This window comes from Macaca nemestrina, chromosome X (assembly GCF_043159975.1).
Source record: "Macaca nemestrina isolate mMacNem1 chromosome X, mMacNem.hap1, whole genome shotgun sequence".
NCBI classification, from domain to species: Eukaryota; Metazoa; Chordata; class Mammalia; order Primates; family Cercopithecidae; genus Macaca; species Macaca nemestrina.
In genome coordinates, this window is record NC_092145.1 from 116,752,243 (window position 1) to 116,779,492 (window position 27,250).

General features: G+C 43.2%; 1 protein-coding gene across 1 annotated transcript in view; it reads right to left on the reverse strand.

Moving 5' to 3' along the window:
• The window catches only part of LOC105463379 (monoamine oxidase A), an 84,999-nt gene that overhangs the window by 14,281 nt on the left and 43,468 nt on the right, over positions 1-27,250 (reverse strand). Inside the window, exons 4-9 of the mRNA XM_011710439.3 lie at positions 20,865-20,969; positions 20,036-20,127; positions 4,611-4,752; positions 1,484-1,633; positions 1,021-1,180; positions 76-172 (exon numbers count right to left, since the gene is read on the reverse strand). Coding sequence (XP_011708741.2) covers positions 76-172; positions 1,021-1,180; positions 1,484-1,633; positions 4,611-4,752; positions 20,036-20,127; positions 20,865-20,969 — 746 coding nt within the window. The remainder of the gene's footprint in view (positions 1-75; positions 173-1,020; positions 1,181-1,483; positions 1,634-4,610; positions 4,753-20,035; positions 20,128-20,864; positions 20,970-27,250) is intronic.

A 27,250-nucleotide genomic window follows, 5' to 3' on the forward strand; every position in this document is an offset into this window, starting at 1 on the left:
CAATATACTTTAACAGCATCCACACCAATACATCAACACAATTTGGAAAATGTAGAACAGCCAGCTCTAACTTACCCCATGATGGCAGGCAGTGATCCATCCGGCTTGGTGTCATCCAAGGTTATTGAAATTGGAGCATCTTCATCTTCAATGATCATGCAGCCACAGTAATCTTAACCAGGAGAAAAATCAATGGGAGATCGAGACCAAGCTCATCAGAGACACCCATACACACATAAATATATATAAACTATTTTTTAAGAGGAAGGCAAATCTTAAACTCTTGGTCTTGGCCCCAATCCTAGATGCTATGCCTTGTTAAATACACACACTGAATATATAAAGATGTCTATTCACCCACAGACAGAAAATGACCCATCTCCATCACCTTTAACTAAAGGGCTTATGACCAACCAATGCATGACAAAAATGGTCAGATGACCCTGGCTCCTAGCATACATGAGGAAAGAGAAGGGCTGCGCTGGAGGGAATGACCCAATCTAGGGAAGAAGTGGCAGGAGGGAATCTGATGAGTATAACCAGAATGCTTATCAACAATAGCCACCATATCTGGGATGCTTTCTAAGTCCAAGATCCCACCTCATTTAATTCTCACAACACCTTAGTGGTAGGTATTACTGTCACCACTTTACACCTACAGTCTGATGCTAGCAAGCAAGCGAAGTCCTGGAATGTGTAACTTCAATGCAGTGCTCTTTCGATGGTGCCTGCTGACCTCACTCTGCTCATAAAAAGTAAGAAGCAGGACAGATGCCAGGAGCCAGGGCAATGGTGGCCTTATGACTGATGTGATCTCCTTCTTCCCTCTCATTGCCAACAAGTGCTCTTGGGGTCATCATGTGTGGCCAAGGATATGAGGAAATTGACAGACCAAGATTTCTAACCCTTTTTCTACCAATTTGAAAATACTTTGTTTCTATTCAATACCTTCTGTTCAATAATCCTAAAACAGTGTGATTTCTTCATATAATAGTTTAAACATGAATAATAGCAGCCTACCCTTCTTCTTCCAGAAGGCCTCCTTGTAATACATCATGCACTTAATGATAGCTCCCATTGGAAGACGCTGAATTAGCTGGTTTCTCTCTGCTGGAAGCTCTGGTCTGAAGTGAATCTTGGCCGTCAAGGTCGGAGGGATCGCATTAATTACGTATTTGCACTAAGACACACACAAGCAAAATATTACCTCAAATGTGAGCTGCAGTCTTTGTAGCAGGCATGAAAAATCATCTTTATCACTTCTAAACAACATTGAGCAGTAAAAACATACAAAATGAGACAATGAGGCAACTGTAAGGCAACAAAACAGATCAAGGTCGGTCAACCAAGGCTGGTAATTTGGAAGACTGAGGCGGAAACATGTCAGCATTAATTATGCTACTGCTTGAATTGTATCTGGTTAGAAGCTGCAAAAGACACAAGGCCTATTTACTATATGCTCCTTTTGACTCAACCGAGTTACCTCATAATGTTCATGGTTCAATGTCTCTATGATGATGTTGTCACTTGACTGGTCAACATGAGTGACAGGTTGGTTCAGCTTCACTTTGTCTCCGAGGAGGTCCATTATCCGTTCGCTCACTTGACCAGATCCACCTACAAACTTCCGTTCCTACAGGGGGAGGTAGGTAGGACAGGAAACATTATGAAAGCCCAAGGAAGGAAAATCCTATTGGCTACTGATTAGAAAACCTCCAGAAAGTCACAGGCCACACCTCCAATATCTGCACACTTAACTGTCAGAAGAATTCATTAGGACAGAGGCAGAGTTGGCCAAGACAATTCAATGATCATTCCCTGCACAGCTTCCAGCAAAGAAAAGCCATTAAAGTTTATAAAAATCACAGAACCAGAAGAAATGTTCCACTATGCCAATGCTGCCCTGACCAAGTGGGAATATCAGCGAGTTTGTGGGCTTCAAATGCCCAAGAGTGCAGGGTGTGGAGGGAGCCCTGGGAAGGGGCAGGCACTGTGCTTACTCCAGAGGATGAGGTTTCTAATTTCCTTTGATTCCTGTAGTTCTGGGCTGAGGTTATCCAGGCAGGTAAGGATGCAGATGGTGCCATATTATAGAAAAAGTTACAGGGTGCTTTTAGGGATAGTCATGTCCTACTAGTCACCACCAAATGATGTTCTAAGAATGGGAAGAAGGGCCAGGTGCAGTGGCTCATCTGGGGTCAGGAGTTCAAGACCAGTCTGGCTAACATGGTGAAATCCCATCTCTACTAAAAATACAAAAACTAGCCAGGCGTGGTGGCACATGCCTGTAATCCCAGCTATTCGGGAGGCTGAGGGAGGAGAACCACTTGAACCCAGGAGGCGGAGGTTGCAGTGAGCCAAGATTGCGCCACTGCACTCCAGCATGAGTGACAGAACTAGACTCCATCTCAAAAATAAAAAGAATCGGAATATCAGATCTTGAGTAACTTTTTGCAAAACTATCTGTAAGTTTCAAGGTGGAGGCAGAGGGTGAAGGCTAAGCATCTGCTTGTTCCTTTAGATATTGTTAAATAGTTCTCTTGAGCGGCCCTTATAAGACCAGAAGTGCTCTACCCCCTGCCTTCTGCTATGATCACCATGGAAATGTTTCCAGCTTAATCTAAGAAGGTAACTCCTTAACACAATGCTTTTGGTAAGAACCAGAAGGGTATTTTTAGCCTATTATAGAAAATTCTTTTTTTTTTTTTTCTTGAGATGGAGTTTCACTCTTGTTGCCCAAGCTGAGTGCAATGGCACGATCTCGGTTCACTGCAACCTCCGTCTCCCGGATTCCAGTGATTCTCTTGCCTCAGCCTCCCGAGTAGCTGGGATTACAGGCGCGTGCCATGACGCCTGGCTAATTTTTTGTATTTTCAGCAGAAATGGGGTTTCATCATGTTAGCCAGGCTGGTCTCAAACTCCTGACCTCAGGTGATCCACCCGCCTTGGCCTCCCAAAGTGCTGGGATTACAGGTGTGAGCCACCGCACCTGGCCAGAAGATTCTTTAAATGGTTAGAAGTGCACAGCCCACCACTTAACAGATTCCTCAATCATGCTTCTCCAGAAAACTGCATAAGCAGCCATGCAGTGATTTTTGCACTTTTGTAACTGGCTACTCTTTTAATGACAATACCAAAGTTCTTCATAAAAAATATTCCTGGCTAGGCATGGTGGCTCATGCCTGTGATCCTAGCACTTTGAGAGGCTGAGGCGGAAGGACTGCTTCAGCCCAGGAGTTGGAGACCAGCCTAGGCAACAAAGTGAGACTCTGTCTCAAAAATTAATTTAAAAAAAGGAAAAAAATTCCCACAGTGGTTCAGACCTAAATTCATGATTCGTCTTTCTTCAAGAAACCCGGACCAATCTGGTCTGTTTTCTAAGAGTTATTTTGAGTTTTAATGCGGTGGAAAGACCATGAACTGTTTCTGTCTTGTTCACTGTCCACCCCTCCAGGTCTAGTATTTGTTGAATTAAATTATAGGATAAGCCTAAGTTCTTTAGAAAAATATTGTGATCATGGTTTGAGATTAATCATCTGAACCATATTTTCCAAAAGGTCATGTAGAATTTGGCTAGAAGTATCCTGGCTCCTCTGAATGAAGGACACAAATATCAAATATGAATCAAAATACCTCAGAAAGTAAAATACTGGCTAAAAGGAGTAATCTGGCATTTCTGCCTGTAAGTAAAGACACTTAAAAAATGCAACTGTCCTGCGTTTGTCAAAGCTAAGGGTCAAATGGGCAATGACTCTTGGTGTCACAAGAACTTGGGGATTTCCGGTGACCTCCTCAGGAGAGGAATAATTCATTTGGTAGAGAAAGACTCTATACCTTGTACTGTGCACTCAGAATTCGGGAACTCAGAGAACCTAAGTTAGAAGTAAACTGCTACTAATTAAACCTCATACCATCCAAGCACAACATTTATAGAACAGAGATACCCATTCTCTTTGGATAACAGAAAGGGTTGAAGCAGAGAATCTCAGAGTCTGGGGAATTAGGATTCTGGCTTCGCCATGTGTCCAGCCAATGAACCAAATAAGTCTACTTATTAATAAAGGAAATGATATAGAAACTGGGCAAATTCAAGTGGGTAGCAAAAACTAAGAATCCAAAAGGCAGAATTTACTATTGCAAGAGTGGCCATAATCACTTGTGTAAATTAGAAGGAAGAACAGTCACTTCCATTCTGTAACAGTTAACATAAAAGAATAAATCTGATAAACAGATGGGACAGAAACCTGGTATCTGGAACAGAGATGATTTTAAGTACAATAATTGTACAATTTCTAGAATTTTGGAAATTATTTTAGGAATTTAGCTTCTCCTACATAAACAGCCTAATTTTACCTGCCACCAAAAGGAAGCAACTTAATTCTCAAAACCTAATTAATTCAAAATGAAACATTCTTTATCTGTGAACTCCTTTTCAGGAGTGACAAAAGGAAATGAGAAATTATTTTTTTCAGAAAATTTTTTGAGATAATTTCACGCTGCTAATTATTCATGTTTCAAAATACTGAAGCAATTATTAAAGACACTGCCCTGGGAGAAAGCAAAATCACAGATGAAGCTCTTGTTTCAGAACAGACACATACACACCATACCTGGCCGCCATTGGTGACAGAGAATATCCGAGTGGTGCCCCCACACTGCTTCACATACCACAAGAACCATAGGGCAGACACTTCGTGAGGCTCAGAGGTCACATTGATATTCACAAAAAGAGTAGCAAACCGCCTAGCAGTCCTGTTTACAGAACAAAAGTGGAAGTCAGTTATCAATATGTATAGGAGTCAGATAACGTAATGTTTTTACAACACTATTTAGTGTGTTCAGGAAGTTTTTCTACTGCAATTGAAAAAAAAAAAAACACCCTCAAGGATTCAATTTCTGAAGGAATGCATTCTTTAACTCTTAGAGAAACTAACGTTTTCTCCTGCTTAAGAAATTATGAGTTGAAAATGAGCGGAGGGTCCAGCAAGATGGCCGAATAGAAACAGCTCTGGTTTGCAGCTCCCAGTGAGATTCACGCAGAAGGTGGGTAATTTCTGTGTTTCCAACTGAGGTACCTGGTTCATCTCATTGGGACTTGTTGGGCAGTGGGTGCAGCCCACGGAGGGCGAGCTGAAGCAGGGAGGGGCGTCACCTCACCCGGGAAGTGCAAGGGGTCGGGAATTTCCCTTTCCTAGCCAAGGGAAGCCCTGAGAGACAGTACCAGGAAGAACGGTACACTCCTGCGCAGATACTGTGCTTTTCCTACAGTCTTCGCAACCGGTAGACTTGGAGATTCCCTCCGGTGCCTGGCTCAGTGGGTCCCACACCCACGGAGCCCAGCAAGCTAATATCCATTGGCTTGAAATCCTCGCTGCTATTGCAGCAGCCTGAGATCAACCTGGGATGCTCAAGCTTGGTGTGGGGAGGGGCGTCCGCCATTGCTGAGGCTTGAGTAGGCAGTTTTATGCTGACAGTGTAAAGAAAGCCAAGGGGAAGTTTGAACTGGATGGACCCCACCACAGTTCAGCAAGGTCTACTGCCACTCTAGATTCCACCTCTGTGGGCAGGGCATCTCTGAACAAGAGGCAGCAGCCCCAGTCAGGGACTTATAGATAAAATCCCCATCTCCCTGGGACAGAGCACCAGGGGGAAGGGGCAGCTGTGGGTGCAGCTTCAGCAGACTTAAATGTTCCTGCCTGACAGCTCTGAAGAGAGCAGTGGTTCTCCCAGCACAGCGTTTGAGCTCTGATAATGGACAGACTGCCTCCTCAAGTGGGTCCCTGACCCCTGTGTAGCCTGACTAGGAGACACCTCCCAGCAGGGGACGACAGACACCTCATACAGGAGAGCTCTGGCTGGCATCTGGTGGGTGCCCCCTTGATCCTTCCAGAGGAAGGACCAGGCAGCAATAGTTGCTGTTCTGCAGCCTCTGCTGGTGAAACCCCAACAAACAGGCTCTGGAGTGGACCTCCAGCAAACTCCAACAGACTTGCAGCTGAGGGGCCTGGTAGAAGGAAAACTAACAAGCAGAAAGGAATAGCATCAACATCAACAAAAAGGACATCCATACAGAAACCCCATCTGTAGGTCACCAACATCAAAGACCAAAGGTAGATAAAACCACAAAGGTGGGGAGAAACCAGTGGAGAAAGGATAAAAAATTCCAAAAACCAAAACGCCTCTTCTCTTGCAAAGGATCACAACTCCTCACCAGCAAGGGAACAAAACTGGATGGAGAATGAGTTTGACAAATTGACAGAAGTAGGCTTCAGAAGGTGGGTGATAACAAACTCCTCCGAGCTAAAGGAGCAGGTTCTAAGAGGCTTGAAAACAGGTTAGACGAATTGCTAACTAGAATAACCAGTGTAGGGAAGAACATAAATGACCTGATGGAGCTGAAAAACGCACCACGAGAACTTCGTGAAGCAGACACAAGTTTCAATAGCTGAACTGATCAAGCAGAAGAAAGGATGTCAGTAATTGAAGATCAACTTAATGAAATAAAGCAAGAAGACAAGATTAGAGAAAAAAGAGTGAAAAGAAACGAACAAAGCCTCCAAGAAATATGGGACTATGTGAAAAGACCAAATTTATGTTTGACTGGTATACCTGAAATTGATGGGGAGAATGGAACCAAGCTGGAAAACATTCTTCAGGATATTATCCAGGAGAACTTCCCTAACCTAGCAAGGCAGGCCAACATTCAAATTCAGGAAATACAGAGAACACCACAAAGATATTCCTCAAAAAGAGCAACCCCAACACATATAATCATCAGATTCATCAAGGTTGAAATGAAGGAAAAAATGTTAAGTGCAGCCAGACAGAAAGGTCAGGTTACCCACAAAGGGAAGCCCATCAGACTAACAGCAGATCTCCCAGCAGAAACCCTACAAGCCAGAAGAGACTGGGGGCCAATATTCAACATTTAAAGAAAAGAATTTTCAACCCGGAATTTCATATCCAGCCAAACTAAGTTTCATGACTGAAGGAGAAATAAAATCCTTTACAGACAAGCAAATGCTGAGAGATTTTGTTACCACCAGGCCTGCCTTGCCAGAGCTCCTGAAGGAAGCACTAATTATGGAAAGGAACAACTGGTACCAGCCACTGCAAAAACATGCCAAATTGTAAAGACCATTGACACTATGAAGAAACTACATCAACTAGCGGGCAAAATAACCAGTTAGCATCAGAATGATAGGATCAAATTCACACATAACAATATCAACCTGAAATGTAAATGGGTTAAATGCCCCAATTGAAAGACACAGACTAGCAAACTGGCTAAAGAGTCAAGACCCATCGGTGTGCTGTATTCAGGAGACCCATCTCGCACACAAAGACACACATAGGTTCAAAATAAAGGGATGGAGGAACATTTACCAACCAGATGGAAAGCAAGAAAAAAAGCAGGGGTTGCAGTCTTAGTCTCTGATAAAACAGACTTTAAACCAACAAAGGTCAAAAGAGACAAAGAAGGGCATTACATAATTGTAAAGGGATCAATGCAACAAGAAGAGCTAACTATCCTAAATATACATGCACCCAATACAGGAGCACCCACGTTCATAAAGAAAGTTCTTAGAGACCTACAAAGAGACTTACACTCCCACACAATAACAGTGGGAGACTTTAATACTCCACTGTCAATATTAGATCAACGAGACAAAAATTAACAAGGATATTCAGGACTTGAACTCAGCTCTGGACCAAGTGGACCTAACAGACATCTACAGAACTCTCCACCCCAAATCAACAGAGTATACATTCTTCTCAGCACCACATCACACTTATTCTAAAATGACCACATAATTAGAACTCCTCAGCAAATGTAAAAGAACAGAAATCACAACAAACTGTCTCTCAGACCACAGTACAATCAAATTAGAACTCAGGATGAAGAAACTCACTCAAAACTGCACAACTACACGGAAACTGAACAACCTGCTCCTGAATGACTACTGAGAATTAACGAAATGAAGACAGAAATAAAGTTGTTCTTTGAAACGAATGAGAACAAAGACACAATGCACCAGAATCTCTGGGACACATTTAAAGCAGTGTATAGAGGAAAATTTACAGCACTAAATGCCCAAAAGAGAAAGCTGGAAAGATCTAAAATCGACACCCTAATATCACAATTAAAAGAACTAGAGAAGCAAGAGCAAACAAATTCAAAAGCTAGCAGAAGACAAGAAATAACTAAGATCACAGCAGAACTGAAGAAGATAGAGATTTAAAAAAAAAAAAAAAAAAAAAAAAAAAAACCCTTCAAAAAAATCAATGAATCCAAGAGCTGGTTTTTTGAAAAGATCAACAAAATTGATAGACCGCTAGCAAGACTAATAAAGAAGAAAAGAGAGAAGAATCAAATAAATGCAATAAAAAATGATAAAGGGGATATCACCACTGACCCCACAGAAATACAAACTACCAACAGAGAATGCTATAAACACCTCTATGAAAATAAACTAGAAAATCTAGAAGAAATGGATAAATTCCTAGACACATACACCCTCCCAAGACTAAATCAGGAAGAAGTTGAATCTCTGAATAGACCAATAACAGGTTCTGAAATTGAGACAGTAATTAATAGCCTACCAACCAAAAAAAGTCCAGGACCAGACAGATTCACAGCTGAATTCTACCAGAGGTACAAAGAGGGGCTGCTACCATTCCTTCTGAAACTATTCCAATCAATAGAAAAAGAGGGGATCCTCCCTAACTCATTTTATGAGGCCAGCATCATCCTGATACCAAAACCTGGCAGAGACACAACAAAAAAAGAAAATTTCAGGCCAATATCCCTGATGAACATCAATGCGAAAATCCTCAATAAAATACTAGCAAACCAAATCCTGCAGCACATCAAAAAGCATATCCACCTAGATCAAGTTGGCTTCCTCCCTGGGATGCAAGGCTGGTTCAACATACACAAATCAATAAATATAATCCATCACATACACAGAACCAATGACAAAAACCACAAGATTATCTCAATAGATACAGAAAAGGCCTTGGACAAAATTCAACAGCCCTTCATGCTAAAAACTCTGAATAAACTAGGTATTGATGGAACATATCTCAGAATAATAAGAGCTGTTTATGACAAACCCACAGCCAATATCATACTGAATGAGCAAAAACTGGAAGCATTCCCTCTGAAAACTGGCACAAGACAAGGATGCCCTCTCTCACCACTCCTATTCAACATAGTATTGGAAGTTCTGGCCAGGGCAATCATACAAGAGAAAGAAATAAAGGGTATTCAGCTAGGAAAAGAGGAAGTCAAATTGTCTGTTTGCAGATGACATGACTGTATATTTAGAAAGCCCCATCATCTTAGCCCAAAATCTCCTTAAGCTGATAAGCAACTTCAGCAAAGTCTCAGGATACAAAATCAATGTGCAAAAATCACAAGCATTCCTATACACCAATAACAGAGAACCAAATCATGAGTGAACTCCCATTCACAATTGCTACAAAGAGAATAAAATACCTAGGAATTCAATTTACAAGGGATGTGAAGGACCTCTTCAAAGAGAACTACAAACCACTGTTCAACGAAATAAAAGAGGACACAAACAAATGGAAGAACATTCCATGCTCATGGATAGGAAGAATCAATATCATGAAAATGGCCATACTGCCCAAAGTAATTCATACATTCAGTGCTATCCCCATCAAGCTACGACTGACTTTCTTCACAGAATTGGAAAAAACTACTTTAAACTTCATATGGAACCAAAAAAAGAGCCCACATAGCCAAGACAATCCTAAGCAAAAAGAACAAAGCTGGAGGCATCATGTTACCTGACTTCAAACTACACTACAAGGCTACAGTAACCAAAACAGCATGGTACTGGTACCAAAACAGATATATAGACCAATGGAACAGAACAGAGGCCTCAGAAATAACACCACATATCTACAACCATCTGATCTTTGACAAACCTGACAAAAACAAGCAATAGGGAAAGGATTCCCTATTTAATAAATAGTGCTGGGAAAACTGGCTAGCCATATGCAGAAAGGTGAAATTGGATCCCTTCCTTACACTTTATACAAAAATTAACTCAAGATGGATTAAAGATTTAAATGTATAACCTAAAACCATAAAAACTGTAGAAGAAAACCTAGGCAATACCATTCAGAACACAGGGATGGACAAAGACTTCATAACTAAAACACCAAAAGCAACAGCAACAAAAGCCAAAACAGACAAATGGAATCTAATTAAACTAAAGAGCTCTGGCACAGCAAAATAAACTATCATCAGAGTTAACTGGCAACCTACAGAATGGGAGAAAATTTTTGTAATCTACCCATCCGACAAAGGGCTAATATCCAGAATCTACAAAGAACCTAAACAAATTTACAAGAAAGAAACAACCCCATCAAAAAATGGGCAAAGGATATGAACAGACACTTCTCAAAAGAAGACATTTATGCAGCCAAAAAGACTTATGAAAAAATGTTCATCATCACTGGTCCTTAGAGAAATGCAAATCAAAACCACAGTGAGATACCATCTCATGCCAGTTAGAATGGCAATCACTAAAAAGTCATGAAACAACAGATGCTGGAGAGGATGTGGAGAAATAGGAATGCTTTTACAATGTTGGTGGGAGTGTCAATTAGTTCAACCATTATGGAAGACAGTATGGTGATTCCTCAAGGATCTAGAACTAGAAATACCATTTGACCCAGCAATCCCATTACTGGGTATATACCCAAAGAATTATAAATCATTCTACTATAAAGACACATGCATACATATGTTTATTGCAGCACTGTTCACAATAGCAAAGTCTTGGAACCAACCCAAATGCCCATCAATGATAGACTGGATAAAGAAAATGTGGCACATATACACCATGGAATACTACGCAGCCATAAAAAAGGATGAGTTCATGTCCTTTGCAGGGACATGGATGAAACTGGAAACCATCATTCTCAGCAAAGTAACACAAGAAGACAAAACCAAACACCACATGTTCTCACTCATAAGTGGAAGTTGAACAATAAGAACACATGGACACAGGGAGGGGAACATCACACACCAGGGCCTGTCAGGGGATTGGGGGCTCGGGGAGGGATAGCATTAGGAGAAATGCCTAATGTAAATAATGAGTTGATGGGTGTATCAAACCAACATGGCACATGCGTACCTATGTAACAAACCTGCACGTTGTGCACATGCACCCCAGAACTTAAAGTATAATTAAAATAAAAAAGAAATTATGAGTTAGCTCCAAGTATGCTAATCCAGGTTCTCTCTAAGCGTCAATATGCTTGTTTCAACACCCATCCTCTACTCTCCATCTTCATTGCCATAGCCCTGGTCCAGGCTACCAATATGTCCAGGCTATAGCAGTGGTGGCTCTTACTTGGTCATCCTGCATCCCCTCTTGTATCCTCCACACTATAGCCAATGAGGTCTTTTAAAAGTGCCAAACTCAAAAAACCCTCTGCTCAAAACCCTTCAATGACCTTCAATGGAGAAAGGACAAACCTTGAATGTGGCCAATAGATCCTGCACTATCAGCCTCTAGACCAGTCCTCCAAACTCCCCTTATACCACTTGCTCTTGTCATCACTATGGTCCAGCTACACTGTCCACTCAGTTGCTCAAACATGCCAATATCCTCACTTCAAGGCCTTCACAAATGCTTGTTTCTGTCCTCTATGCCTAGAAGATTCCATCACTGTACATCATCTACCCATCGCTGTCTCCCCACTCCCCTGTGAACTTTGAGTCATTTTTGAAAGATACCATTCTCCCCACATCATCCAACCTTTCCTGTCTCCCCATGTACCTGTGGGTCATTTCTGGAAGGTAGCATCCTGCCATACACCATTGATTCTTCCTGTCTAGCTGCTACTCCTCTGGTTCATTTCTGGACGGTACCATTGCCCCCAAAACGTACACCCTTCCCTGCCTCCTCTCAGCAGTTGTGTCTCATTCCTAGAAGACAGTATCTCCGGAAACACATTTTCTATTTTCGTATGTCCCCACTGACTCTGACAGTCATTCCTAGTAGATACCATCTGCCTACACCACCCAATCTTCTTATTGCCACCCTAATACTATGGCTGATTTGGGGATATCATTACCTCCCCACTCCCCCACCCCACAACCAGATTCAACCTTCACTGTCTCTTCCAGAGCCTGTGTCACAATCTCGGAAGATATAATTCCCCCAGCACTATCTAGCCTCTCCTATCTCCCCCTTGCACCTGTCGGCCATTAGACGGCCTCCACACCATCTGCTCTTGCTGTCTCCCCTCTAAACCTATGGCTAATTCCTTGACTATACCGTGTACCAACACTATCCAATCATAATGTCTCCCCTCAAGCCCTGGTGGCTCATTCCTGGAAGATGTATCTTGCTACAGCATTCCTGTCTTCCTGTCTCCCCCATTCCCAGCTATGTCATTCCCAAATACCACCCCCCAGAACATCCATCCTTCCTGTCTCTCCCTACCACTCCCCATGTGGCTCATTCCTGGAAGGTACCATCTCTCTAAACTCCTGTCTCCCCATATCCCTGTGGGTTGTTTCTGGAAGTTACCATCCTTCCACACCATCTGCCCTTCTTGTCTCCGCAGCCACTGCACCTGTGGCTGTCTCCAAAGCCAATCCACCCTGTCTCCCAATTCTCTTGCGGGTCATTCCTGGAAGACACCATCTCCCAACACCACCCCTTTCCTGCCTCCCCCAGTCACCACCTGTGTGGTTCATTCCTGGAAGATACCATATTGCCACATCATCCAACCTTTCTATTTCCCCCTACTCCTGAGTCACATCTGGATGATACCACCCCCTCCCTAAGACATCTACCATTCCGTCTTCCCGCAGTGCCTATGTCACATTCCTGAAAGATACTATACCCCACACAAAACTATCCACTCTTCCCTGTCAGTCATTCTGTTAGATACCATCCCCCATCCTGTGTTCCCCTGAAGCACCACCAGTGTGGTTCATTCCTGCAAGATACCATCCTGCCACACAATCCAACCTTTCTGTTTTCCCACTACCCCTCTGGGTCATTTCAGGATGATACCACCTCCTCCCCAAAACGTCTACCCTTCCCTGTCACCCTATAGTGCCTGTGTCATATTCCTGATACTATCCCCTCTTACATTATTTACCCTGCCTTGACTCCCTGTGGGATCTCCGGGCCATCCTGGAAGATCCCATTCTCCTACTTCATCCATCATTCCCCCGCTTCCCCAATTCCATAGTTCATTCCTGGAAGATACCATCTCCAATGCAACATCCATCCTTCTTCTCTATCCCCTGCCCTGTAGGTCATGCCTGGAAAATATCATTCTGCCATACCCTACCTGTCTCCCATCTACCCCTGTGGTCCATTCCTGGAAGATACAATCCCCTCAAAACACCCACCTGCCAGGGCTCGTTCCTGGAAGATACCATCCTGCCACACCATCCACCCTTCCAATATCCCCCGGACCTCTAACCACCCTTGTGGCAGATTGCTGGAAGATACCATCTCTCTAAACCCAATCCACTGTTACCTACTGCCCCTGTGGGTCACTCCAGGAAGAGACCATCCACATTCACCTTCCATCCTGTCTCCACCCCCACTACTGCAAGTGTGGCTCATTCCTGGAAGATACCATCTTGTGACACCATCCAACCTTCCTATTTTCCCGTACCCCTCTGGGTCATTTTGAGACGACATAACCACATCTACCCTTCCCTGTTTCCCCACAGTGACTACCACATTCCTGAAAGATACTATCACAACCCCCCAACACTTCCACCTTGCCTTGTCTCCCCCTTTCCCCTTTGGGTCATCCAGGAGGATGCCATCTCCACATATCTCTTCCTGTGTTCCCCCCAGGCACCACCAGGGTGGCTCATTCCTGAAAGACACCATCTCTCAAAACACAATCCACCCTGTGTCCCTCTGCCCCTTTGGATCATCCCTGGAAGATACCATCGTGGTCATCTTCCACATTTCCTGTCTCTTCCCTCTCCTCTGGGTCGTGGATGGAAGTTATCTCCCCCACCACTCCCAACTCTTTGGGTCACTACACGAAAAACAATGGCTGCCAACAAGCCAATGTTCTCTCCATCCCCTAGCTCTTGTGGACCATTCCTGGGCGGTACCATCCCACCTCACCATCCACTCTTCATGTTTCCCTACTGCCCCTGTGATTCATTCCTGGAAAATATATCCTGCCACACCATTCATGCTTCCTCTCTCTGCCCTGTCCCTCTGGGTCATTCCACAATGATACCGTGCCAGCCAACATCCCCCTGATGGTCTCCCCCACCACCCACAGTGTGGCTCATTCCTGGAAGATACCATCCTGCCACACCATGCAACCGCTGTATCTCCCCACTACCCCTCTGATCATTTCGGGATGATACCACACCCTCCCTAAAACATCTAGGCTTCCCTGTGTCCCCGAAGAGCCTTTGTCACATTCCTGATATAACCCCCCCAACACTAATCCTCTGGCTCATTCCAGGACGATATCATCCCCCCACACTTCCGCCCTTCCTGTTTTCCCCTACCACTACCCAGGTGTCTCATTCCTGGAAGACACCATCTCTCTAAACAAAATGTACCCTGTCTCTCCCTGCCTCTTTGAATCATTCTTGGAAGATACCATCCACCCATACCTTCTGCCACCCCCACCACTGTCATTTTGGCTCATTTCTGGACGATACCATCCTGCCAAACCATTTAACCATTCTACTTTCCTGCTATCCTCTTGGTTATTTTGTGATGATATCACCTTCTTCCTAAAACGTCTACCCTTCCCTGCCTCCTTGCAGTGCTCGGTTCATACTCTTGAAAGATACTATACCCCTTATATTACCCAGTCTGCCTTGTCACCCCCTTGGCTCTGTGGGTCATCCTGGAAGATACCATCTCCCTACCTCATCCATCAATCCCCCCCTCCCCGAATTCTACAGTTCATTACTGGAACACACCGTCTCTTCTACTGTATCCATCCTTCCTATCTATCTTCTGCCCTGTGGGTCATTCCTGTAAAAATAACATTCTGCCAAACCATCTACCCTATCGGTCTTCCCCTGACCCCAGTGGGTCATTCCTGGAAGATACCATGCCCCCCACAACCCCACCAGTGTGGCTCAATCCTGGAGGATACCATCCTGCCACACCATCATCATTTCCTGTCTCCCCCATCCCTCTAGGTCATTGCTGGAAGATATCTCCATCCACAATGTCTACCCTTCCATTTTCCCCCATGACCCTGTGGGTCATTCCTGGAAGATTTCATTCCACCAAACCATCTATGCTGACTGACTTCTCCCACACCTGTGGCTCATTCCCAGAAGACATACCCTGCCACACCAGTCGGGCTTCCTGTCTCTCCCCTATTCCTCTGGATCATTCTTGAATGATATCATCTTGAATGATAACATCCACCTTTCTTGTCTCTTTCCACCACTGCCAGTGTGGCTCATTTCTGGAAGATACCATCCTAACACGCCATGCAACTGTCCTATTTCCCTACTATTCCTCTGGGTCATTTTGGTATCACTCCCTCACAAAACAACTACCCTTCCCTGTTTCCCCCCAGAGACTAAGTCACATTCCTGAAAGATATAACCCCCTCAACACTATCCACCCTGTCCTGTTTACCCTTACCCCTAAGGGTTATCCCGGAAGATACCATTTCCCCCACCATCACTCATCTTTCTTACTCTCCCAACCTTGTGGGTCATACCTGGAAAATATCATCCTGCCTCACCTTCCCCACTTGGTGTCTCCCCCCATCCTTCTGTGTCATTGTTGGAATGTATTCCCCACAACATCAACCTTTCTTATCTCCTCCCAACCCTTTGAGTCACTCCAGGAAGATACCATGTCCCCAGTCAGGCCAACATTCCCTGTGTCCCCTTAGCCCATGTGGGTCATTCCTTGAAAATATATCCTGCCACACCATTCATGATTCCTGACTCCCCACTACCCCCTCTGGCTCATTCCTGCATGGTATCACCCCCAATATCCACCGTTCCCATCTCCCCCCACCACTACCCTTTTGGCACATTCCTAGGAGATACCATTTGCCTAAACGTATTTCCCTGACTTCTGTGGGTCATTTATGTAAGATACCATCCACATACACCCTTAGTGTCTCCCACTTCCACCACTGTCACCGTGGCTCATTCCTGGAAGATACCATCCTGCCATTCAACTATCCTGTCTCCCCTCTACTGCTCTGGGTCATTTAGGGATGATACTACTCCCTCACCAAAACAGCTACCCTTTCCTGCCTCCCTGCATTGCCTGTGTCATATTCCTGGAAGATACTATCCCCCTTACATTATCCACTCTGTCTTGTCTTTCTTTTGGCCCTGTGGGCCATCTTGGCAGATCCCATCCACCTAGCTCATCCATCATTCCCCTCCTTCCTCAATCTTGTAGTTCATTCCTGGAAGATACCATCTCCTCCATACCATGCATTCTTTATATCTACCCCCTGCCCTGTGGCTCATTCCTGGAAAATACCATTCCATGAAACTATCTACCTACCTGTCTCACCCCTACCTCGGTGGCTCATTCCTGGAAGATACCATCTCCCTACACCATCCACCTTTCCTGTTTACTTAACCCCACACATCCTGAAGACCATTCTTAGAAAATAGCATCCTGCCTCACTATCTTTACTTCCTATCTCCCTCTACCCTTTTGGGTGATTACTGGAAGATATCCCCCTCCACAACCTTTACCCTTCAGGTCACCCCCTTGCCCCTGTGGGTCATTCCTGGAAGATACCATCTCTCTATACCACCCATCTTCCCCCACCACCAACCACGTGGCTCATTCCTGGAAGATACCATCTTGCTACACCTTTCTAAACCCTCTGGGTCATTTCTAAACCACCTCCTCCACAAAACATCTAACCTTCTCTATGTTCCCACAGTGCCTGTGTCACATCCCTGAAAAGTAACATGCCCTCCCCCTACAAACACACTATCCACCCTGCCCTTTCTCCCCCTTGGCCTTGTGGGTCATCCTGGAAGATACTATGCCTACCCTTTCCTTGTTCCCCCCAAACACCACCAGGGTAGCTCATTCCTGGAAGATTCCATCTCTCTAAACACAATGTACCATGTTTTCTTCTGCCCCTTTGGTTCATTGCTGGAAGATAACACTTCACCAAATCATCTATCCTACTTGTCTCTCCCAACTCTTGAGGGTCACTCCTGGAAATACCATCCTGGTCACCTTCCACACTTCCTGTCTCCTCCCACCTCTTTTGGTCATTGCTGGAAGTTATCCACGACCCAATATACACCCTTCCTGACTCACCCCTGACCCTTTGGGTTACTCCAGGAAGAACCATGCCTTCGAACAAGCCCACCTTCCCTGCATCCCCTAGCTCCTGTGGACCATTCCCGGAAGGTATATCCTGCCACACCGGTCATGTTTCCTCTCCCTGTGCTACGCCTCTGGGTCATTCCTGTACAATCCTATGAGTCATTCTTGGAAGAAACCATGACCCCTCACCATCCACCCTTCCTTTCTCCCCTCAACCACTGCCAGTGTGGCTCATTCCTGGAAGATACCATCCTGCCACACCACCAAAACGTCTTATGTACCCTCTGCCCTGTGGACCATTCCTGGAAAATTCCATTTTGCCAAATGATCTACACTACCTATGTTCCCTCTATCCTTGTGGGTCATAACTGGAAGAGATGATCTTCCTCACCCCATCTACCTTTGTATCTACCCCTTGCCCTACGGGTCATTTCTGGAATACATCATCTTGCCTCACCATCTATGTTTCCTGTCTCCCCACCATCCTTCCGGGTCATTGCTGGAAAACTCCCCTTCCCCTAAGACATCCACCCTTCTGTTTTCCCCTTTGACCTTTTGGGTAATTCCTAGAAGATACCATCTCCATCCACACAAACCAACCTTCCATTTCTCTCCCCAGAGACAGAGAAATAGCTGGAAAATTTCATTCTTCCCCACCACACATACACACACACACACACACACACACACACACACACACACACACACACCATCTAATGTTGCCTGTTTCCCCTTGACCCTGTGGGCCATTCCTAGAAGATACCATACCCCCACAGGGATCCATCCTTGTTCCCCACTCCCTAACACTGTGGGGGCATTCCTGGAAGATGCAACCAGGCCACACCATTCACTCTTCCTATCTCATCCCTGCCTTTGTGGCTCATTTCTGGAAGACATACCCTGGTAATACCATCTATACTTCCTGTCTCCTCATTACACCTCTGGGTTGTTGGTGGATGATACCCCGCAACCTCCACTTTTCCTGTCTTCCTTTTGCCCCTTGTGGTCATTCATAAAAGATACCATCCCACCACACCATCAACCTTTTTTGTCTCCCCCACTATCCTGGTGGCTCATTCATGGCAAACACCATCCACTATACTTGTCTCTCTTCTGAACCTGTGGATCATACCTGGAAGATACTATCTTCCTATCCCTATCCCATCACTCCTTCCTATCTCCCCCTAATCCCTGTGGCTCATTCCCAGAAGATAAAATCCCCCAATGCCATCCACCCTTCCTGTCCCCATCTCCCCTTGTTTCTGTGGGTCATTCCTAAAACACCACCCATCTTGCTCCATTATCCCTTTATCCCTTCTTGCTTTTGTGGGTAGTTTTTGGAAGCTATCATTCCCTCCTCCCACCACCACTGTCCAACCTTCCCTCTCTCCCTTTGACACTGTGTGTCATTCTTAGATCATACCATCTGCCTCACTACTATCAACCCTATGGGTCACTCCTGGAAGGTACCATTTCCACCACACCATCCACCCTTCCTGTCTCTCTCCTGCCCCATGGCTTATTCCTGGCAGATACTATCCCCCCAACTTCATCCACTCTTCCTTTCTCTCTCCTGTCCCTGTGTGTCATTCCTGGAAGATACCATTGCCCTACACTGTTCACCTTTTCTGACTCCCCTCTGCCCCTGCGGCTCATTCTTAGTTGATGCACTAACTCCTTAGTTTCAGGTTAAAGCTTGCTTCATCAAAGAATGCTTCCTTTACCCTCAGACCATGTAAGGTTCTCCCTGTTACAGGAACTCTCCTAGCATTATGTAATTGTGTTCAAGGTCAGTCTTGCTTGCTAGAAGAACATAAACTCCATGAGGGTAGGGGCTATTCCTAAGAAGTTCGCCCCCATTCCTCAGTGCCTGGTATAGTGCCTTCACATAGTAGGCCCCACATAAACTAATAATACATGGTCTAATTGAAAACATTTTTATTATTACAGACTAGCTTTCCTCTCATTTCCTAGTATTCTACATCTATATGGGATTATCATTTTATTTTATTTTAAGTTCCGGGGTACATGTGCAGGTTTATTAGATAGGTAAACGTGTGCCATGGTGGTTTGCTGCACCTGTCAACCCATCACCTAGGTATTAAGACCCACATGCATTAGCTATTTATCCTGATGCTCTCCCTCCTCCCACCCCCTGACAGGCTTCAGTGTGTGTTGTTCCCCTCCCCGCATCCATGTCTTCTTAATGTTCAGTTCCCACACTTATGAGTAAGAACATGTGGTGTTTGGTTTTCTGTTCCTGTGTTAGTTTTCTGAGAATGATGGCTTCCAGCTTCATCCATGTCCCTGAAAAGGACATGATTTCATCCTTTTTTATGGCTGCATAGTATTCCATGGTGTAAATGCATCACATTTTTTAAAAATATCTTTTCAAATTGCTTTTGTAGGCAACCTTTCCAGGATATGAAAACACAATTATTGATTTTATTGCAGATCACACAACGCTTTCATTAAAAGAAATTCTACTTCATTCACCTACTTTTGTTAATTTTTAGATTCATTTTCTGTTCTAACCTACTTTGAGGTGCCCTCAACATTGCTACTGACTGAAAGATTACTAGGTTTCTTCTTAACTTTTTTTCTGTAAGTTGTTAAGAAAAGCACTGCAGTTCAAGGCAAGATATAAAAGACAAGAAGGGAAGATAAAAAGTAAATTTTGAATGGTAAAGTCTACTTACTTTGTCCAGCAGATTTTGTCAATGAGCTCTTTCATGGTCATTTTGTCCCATTCAGCAGCATTTTGAGCCTCCCAGGGTGCATCAGCTGGAATCTGTAGAGAAAGGAAGTCCCCACTCAGGTTTGATGGTAACTGCCACCTCTTCGCAGGAAGGGCCTCATGAAAACCTCTGAAAATGGGTCTCTTGGTCTCTGTGTTGAAATGTATGATTGGCATGGAATTCTATATAGAGACAGGGAGTGCGGTAGAGTTCCTTGGATTCTATGTCCTAATGCCATTGCCAAAACAATAATAATAGTGACAATATTATATATGTCTATGCACAAATTTATATGTAATTATTATAATGATGACAATATCATCATTATTATTGAAAGCTAATACCTACTTTATGTCCCAAATTCAAGTTTGAGAGATTGATATTACAGAGCCTAAGACTAAGTTAAAAAACTTTGGGGTGGCAAGTCCTTCCCTCCTTTACTATCTAAAATGGCATTACAGACAGACAGACAACTGTAAGTAGAGATACTTGGCAAAAATGTCATATAAATGTTCAGTAGCATAGAGTTGAAGGCACACAGGCATTTGTATAAGAGAGTGGGTTGGTATGCTGGTTCCCTGCTATGAGGTCTTGAGTAAATTACATAATCTCTGGGCACTCATTTTTCCCATTTGTCAAGTGGAAATACAGCCAACTTTGCAGTTTGGGTACATTGGAAATGATATGCATTGGTGTCCGGAGCAATGTTCCCTGCACCATGGAAGGATATTAAACGGTTGCCATTGTTATTTCAGTAATGGGTCATGTGCAAACTGAACACACATTTTACCTCCTTCCCCATGTTATCTATTGTCCGCCACAGATTGTTGTAATCCAAATATGCAATGGGATTCCATACTGGTGGAAAGGCGCCCCGAAATGGATATGTTTTCCCCTAGAACATAAAAGCAAACAGAATCAATCAAAAAGAGTAATACCTTAAATTTGAATGGTATTCTAAAACAACAAAAAAGCAACCAACCTAAGACTTTCAAAGTAACCAGACCCTCTACTGTGTCAGAAACATTCCCTTTGACGGGAACTGAATACATTATACCTGTACAGGCCCCAATTTAATAAAATGTGCAGAATCTCCATGCTGCTGTGTTGGCTGGTTTTAATTTACAGTAAATAATAGCTTTACATTTATTTCTATTTATTTGGAAATTATACCTAAATAAAGGTAGCACATCCTAGTATCTAATGCTGGTGCTACAATATTCTCAACTCCTGAATTCCCATCTAATCTCTTGAGAAAGCTGTTCCCACTGAGACGAGAGCAGGATGATGACGTGGAGGACCGTCTTTAGACCACATATAGGACAAGAATAGCAAAGCGGAATATCTCATACTGTTGTTTAAGGTCTACAAAGGCTTAATAAAGACCGGCTAGACTACACGCTATGCCTGATTAAAGAATCAGATTATAAGCAGTGTGGAATATCAGGCACTTGCCACTGTGGGCTGCCAAGCATCCATTCCCCTTTCCTGGTGGTATCCTGGTTTCTTTCTGGGAAATTGCCTCTCTTCTTTTCTGTATAGCTGTGTAGGAAGGATGGTCCCAGCTACCAGCTCCCATTACAGAAAATTATAAGTTACATTTTTTTTAGAAAATCTCTACACCCAAGCTGCTGGTATAGCCTGGCTGTGAGCCTGTTATCTGAGTTTGGCCAGTCACACCCTCTCAGAGGACTCTGGCCATGGAGTGGGTCACCCACGTAGAGAAGGGAGTAGACTGTGGGTTTTCTTTCCCCGTGGCCAAGTGCTGAGCAGATGCTTCCTGCTACAAAGACCATGGCTACGGTTCCTGCCCCTAACTTGCCAGAGCTCTCATGCTTTTTGCTCATTCTCAAGTGTGGTCTTCCAGCCTCACATCAGTTCTGTAGGTCTTCTCATTTCCTTTCAGTACATTCCCTCTTGTTAGCCTGAATTGGTTTCTATTGCTTGGTACCAAGACCTCTAACATGAAGATGGCTCCTTCATTATTAGAAACCATTAACTTCATTTCATTGTGTAACAGCCAAAGTGCTAAGAAAAGCAAGGGTGAGGTGAGTCCCTAGGAAATAGACCAGAAATAGGTAGTTTATACGGCCTTATTTGCTCATTTAATTTCTTTTACTTTAAAAATAAATGTCTTGTAAATATTCATAAGGCCACATCTTTTCTACCAGCATAATTTGCATGATAATTTGATTTTTTAATTAAATAATTTACTTGGAGAAAGTCTACTGCATGCACTGCAGAATATTGAGAGCTGTATTGGATTTTTTAAAGGGCTAAAACAAAACTCCTGACCATCAGGGCAAGGACACAAGACATCACAAGCACGTGTATGCATACTTCCTGAGTAAGAATATATGGCGGCCATTAAGTGACAGGGAAGTAATTTTCCCTTCCACATAGCAAATTCAAATAACCTTGGCAGAATATGTGATCTCGTTTCTTATCTGAAAATGTTACGTTGTAACACTGCAATACAACTTTTTGAGACTCCAAATCCTTTATCATCATCACCACCATCATCACTAACATTTATTGAGATCCTTCTCCATGCCTGACACTGGCTAAAGCCCTTTATGTGCATTATCTCACGCAATGCTCACTCCAATCCTGTGAAGGCAAGAACTATTGATATTTCCATTTTATAAATAAGGAAACTAAAGCCCAGCAGCAGTAGCTAGTATATCATAGAATGGAAATTTCCTGCTCCCAAAGCCTTTGCTCATAAAATATACTTTCCTGCCTCCTGTACAGTTGATGGAATGTGGAGATAGGTTTGTTCTAAAGGCATTTTTAAACTTCTCAACTTTCTCTTTCCCAAAAGAAAGAGAACTTTGAAATGTGAAACTTAGAAATCTTCCACGTGTACATTTTCTGTTTCTAAGGAGTAAAAATGGAGACTTAAGACGCTTCAGGGGTGGAAGACAACCACTGAGGGAACATAAACAACTTTGGAAAATGCTAATACATATCCTGAGAGAAATGGGCAAAGGTATTTTACATAGAAAACAAAAATAGCTATGGAGAAGAGAGGGACTGAGGGTAAGTAATAGCTCAGGGGCAGCCTCAGAACAGCTGGTCCTTGTTATAATTCCTCCCTTAACTGAAATCTGGAAAAATCTACATTTTCCTCTGTAAAATGCATGTATAGTCAAGGAATAGTCTAATGCAAAACTGATCTTTGCTTTGGGAAAAAATGTTATTAAAAAACATGAATATTGCCCGGGAGGCTGCGGCAGGAGAACTGCTTGAACCCAGGAGGCGGAGGTTGCAGTGAGCCGAGATTGCGCCACTGCACTCCAGCCTGGGCGACAGACCAAGACTCTGTCTTAAAAACAAATAAATAAATAAATAAATATTCTCAATAGTCTGGGAACATAAAGAAAAGTATTATAAATATAACTCAACAAAATGTGTCCCACATTCCTAATGAAGTTCTTCACAGAAAGATGCCAACTTGAGTATGATTTCACACAAGGTCCAAAGACCCCTTGATCTGAGCCTTGATAAACAGAGGTGGCAGGAGAAGAAAAGAGTTCAAGGAAAGAGGAAAATCTGGCCTGGCAATCATTTTAGAAATGGGAACCACGGAATATTTTACAAGAAGAGGTGGTGGCTTACACCTGTAATCCCAGCACTTTGAGAGACCGAGACAGGCAGATCACCTGAGGTCAGGAGTTCGAGACCAGCCTGACCAACATGGCAAAACCCTGTCTCTACTTAAAAAAAAAAAATATGAAAATTAGCCAGGTGTGGTGACGGGTGCCTGTAACCCCAACTACTTGGGAGGCTGGGGCAGGAGAATCACTTGAACCCGGGAGGCAGAGGTTGCAGTGAGCCGAGATCATGCCACTGCACTCCAGCCTGAGCAACAGAGCACGACTCCATGTCAAACAAACAAACAAACAAACAAAAAAAAACTCATCTCTACTAAAAATACAAAAAAAAAAAGAAAATCAGCCGGGTGTGGTGGTGGACACCTCTAATCTCAGCTACTCGGGAGGCTGAGGCAGGAGAATTGCTTGAACCCTGGAGGCGGAGGCTGCAGTGAGCTGATATCATGCCACTGCATTCCAGCCTAGGTGACAGTGCGAGACTCTGTCTCAAAAAAAAAAAAAAAAAAAAACAAAACCCAAGACCATAAAGGCCCATAACATAAACTTCTTTGCTGTTGATAAAGGATTTCATCAATTAGTTTCACCCCTATCAGTTTCTGGCTTCTCTGTTCTCATTTCACAGAAAACCCAAACCTGCTAAAAATAAATGCACTTATGTGGGGAACACTTTTGCATGTGAGAATCTCTAAAGCAGTGCAGTACGGGTGCCTGGAGGATATCTCTTGGCTGAGTGAGAACTGCCTGACAGTGTGGACCCTCTCAGTCTCCAGAATGTGATTCTATAGTTTTCTCACCAAGGTGTCAGCAGTTTCTCAATATTAAGCCACTTCTCAGTAAGGAATGCCTTCGTGACCTAAGAGGGTGAAGCAGGGGCTCTGGGGATACTTCCAAATGATTACTGCTCTTTAAAAATAAAAGGAAAAAAAATCGAGTGTAATGGTCAAGTTCATTTTGTACCTACGCTCTGAAAGCTTACTAGTTTTCCAAAGTGGCCATTAATCTCTAAAGGGCAGTGTCTTTGATACAGCAGAAACTGTTTATGTCAAACAGAACGCAATGTCCCTGGAACCGTGCCCCCAAACACTTAAGTCCCTTTGAGAAACTACATCTTCAATCTACTAATGTTCATAATAACAGAAGACTATTGCCAGGAGATAGCAGTTTATGGCTCCCACATAATTCTTTATTGTTGGTTCTATAAGATAAGTTTATAGTAAGCAAAATAGCATTTCCTGATTGGCACATTGGAGAGTTTCATCTCTCTGTACTTTTATATTAGAGTTAAGCAACAGGAAGTGAGCGTTATTAGAGTATCATAGGTCACTGGGGAAGCTGCCAAATAGCCTTCTTTAATCATCTTCAAGATAAAGAGTTATCTTCCAGATTAATTTAGAAATATGCCTGTCCAGCTTATATGAATACCTTGAGACCCTTCTAGTCCCATTGTTTTGTGACAAAGCCTGTAAGATGAATCTTTTGATGATTTATTTTCTATAGTTTATAACAATGCTTTAAATTTTAAAATCTCCAAGAAGAGATCCATTAAATAGGATGGCAGTTTTGTGTTGTATTAATAGTTAACAAAAGCCTTATCTTCCTCTTTCCAAATGTAGGTATCCAAGCTCTCTTCAAACATACATAGCTTCACGCTATCTACAAAAAGCCTTCATAACCTACATGGAGACATCTATCCTTTTCATTTGTCATCCTCTTTGCATTCTTTTAGCAGTCCCACTCAAATGATGCCCCCATTGCCTTCACATCCTTCTGTTTTCTAAAATCTGACTTGTGTCCTCAAAAGTCCATGGGTGCCCTTTTCTCTATGGTCACCAATGAGCCACTTTTAGCTAGATATGAAGGGATGTATCCATCCCATTAGCACTTGGCTGAATTTGATACCACCCCATCAGATAGTGCTAGTTGTCCCAAGTCTCAGCCTACTACCCCAAGACCCCTCCTTCTATGATCCACTGAATCCCCCAGAGTCTGATCCTTAGCCTTTTCCTTTCCTTCTGCCCACCCCTTTCCCTTTTCCCTGGGGAACTTATCCACCCTCACATTTGTTATTATATTTGCATAGTCTTATGGTTTACATTTTTCATGCCTCTGCTCCATGTTTACGAATACCAAATTATCTATAACCTCTCACATCATTTCAAGGGCTGGCAGCACATTCCTATGTGTTTGTTTAGGACCTGATATTTCATATTCTCAGCCTCTGTCTCAAGACTTGTACAGCTACCAATGCAATGGGCGCCTGAGTTGTGCAGTCCCATCTCTGGAAAAAGAGAACCATTACACTCAGATATAAATGATGATATATCATCAACAATGACGGGTTTTATTTATGTTTTTAGACAGGATCTTTCTCTGTCACCCAGGCTGGAGTGTAGCGTTGTGATCACAGCTCACTGCAGCCTCAAACTCTCAGATTTAAGTGATCTTCCAGCCTCAGCCTCCCAAATAAGCTGGGACTATAGGTGTGTGCCACTATGCATGGCTAATTTTTGTATTTTTATTTGTTTATTTTTTCTTGTAGAGATGGGGCCTCACTTTATTGCTCAGGCTGGTCTTGCACTCCTGGGCTCAAGTGATCCTCCTGTCTTGGCCTCCCAAAGTACTGGGATTATAGGCATGAGCCACTGTGCCTGGCCCCAACAGTGAAGGGTTCTAAAAGAAATTTATGTCTTCTTTTCCAAGGGATTCTAGTTATATACAGAAATTACAAACAAAACAGTTAAGATAGAAACAATAATGAGTTCTTCTGGCAGCTTTTTTGTAATTAAAGGTAATGACAGAGTTTTTTTAAAAAAATAATTTTCCTCTTTCACAGATGCCATTAACTCAGGAGAAACGGGAAGTGTGAAAGAAGATGAAAATATCACACTGTGAGGACAAAAGGCTAGTTAACAGCTTTATTAACATATCATTCACATATCCTATAATTCATCCATTTATAGTGTACAATTCAATGGTCTTTGGTATATTCACAGAGCACACAACCATCACCACATCTCATTTTAGAACATCTTCTTCACCCCAGGAAGAAGCCCTTAATTATTAGTAGTCACTCTTCTTTCTCTCACACTGCATTTTGAAGAACTGCCAAACTATTTTCCAAAGTGGCTGCACCATTTTACACTTCTAGCAGCAATGGATGAGGGTTCCAATGTCGCCCCATCCTGCACAACTCCTACTAACGTCTGCCTTTTTTATTACAGCCATCCTGTTGGGTGTGAAGTGATATCTCATTGTGGTTTTGACTTGCATTTCCCTAATATCTTTTCAGATGCTTATTGATCATCTGCATATCTTTTTTTGGCAAAGTATCTATTCAAGTCCTTTGTCCATTTTTGAATTGGGTTGTCTTTTTATTATTGAGTTGTTAGAGTTCTTTATGTATTCTGAATACAAGTCCTTTTGTCAGATATTTGATTTGCAAATATTTTCTCCCATTTTATGGATTGTCTTTTCAGTTTCTTGATGGTACACAAATGACAACACTTCAAAAACTTTTTTTGATGAAGACCAATTTATCTATTTTTTCTTCTGTTGCTTG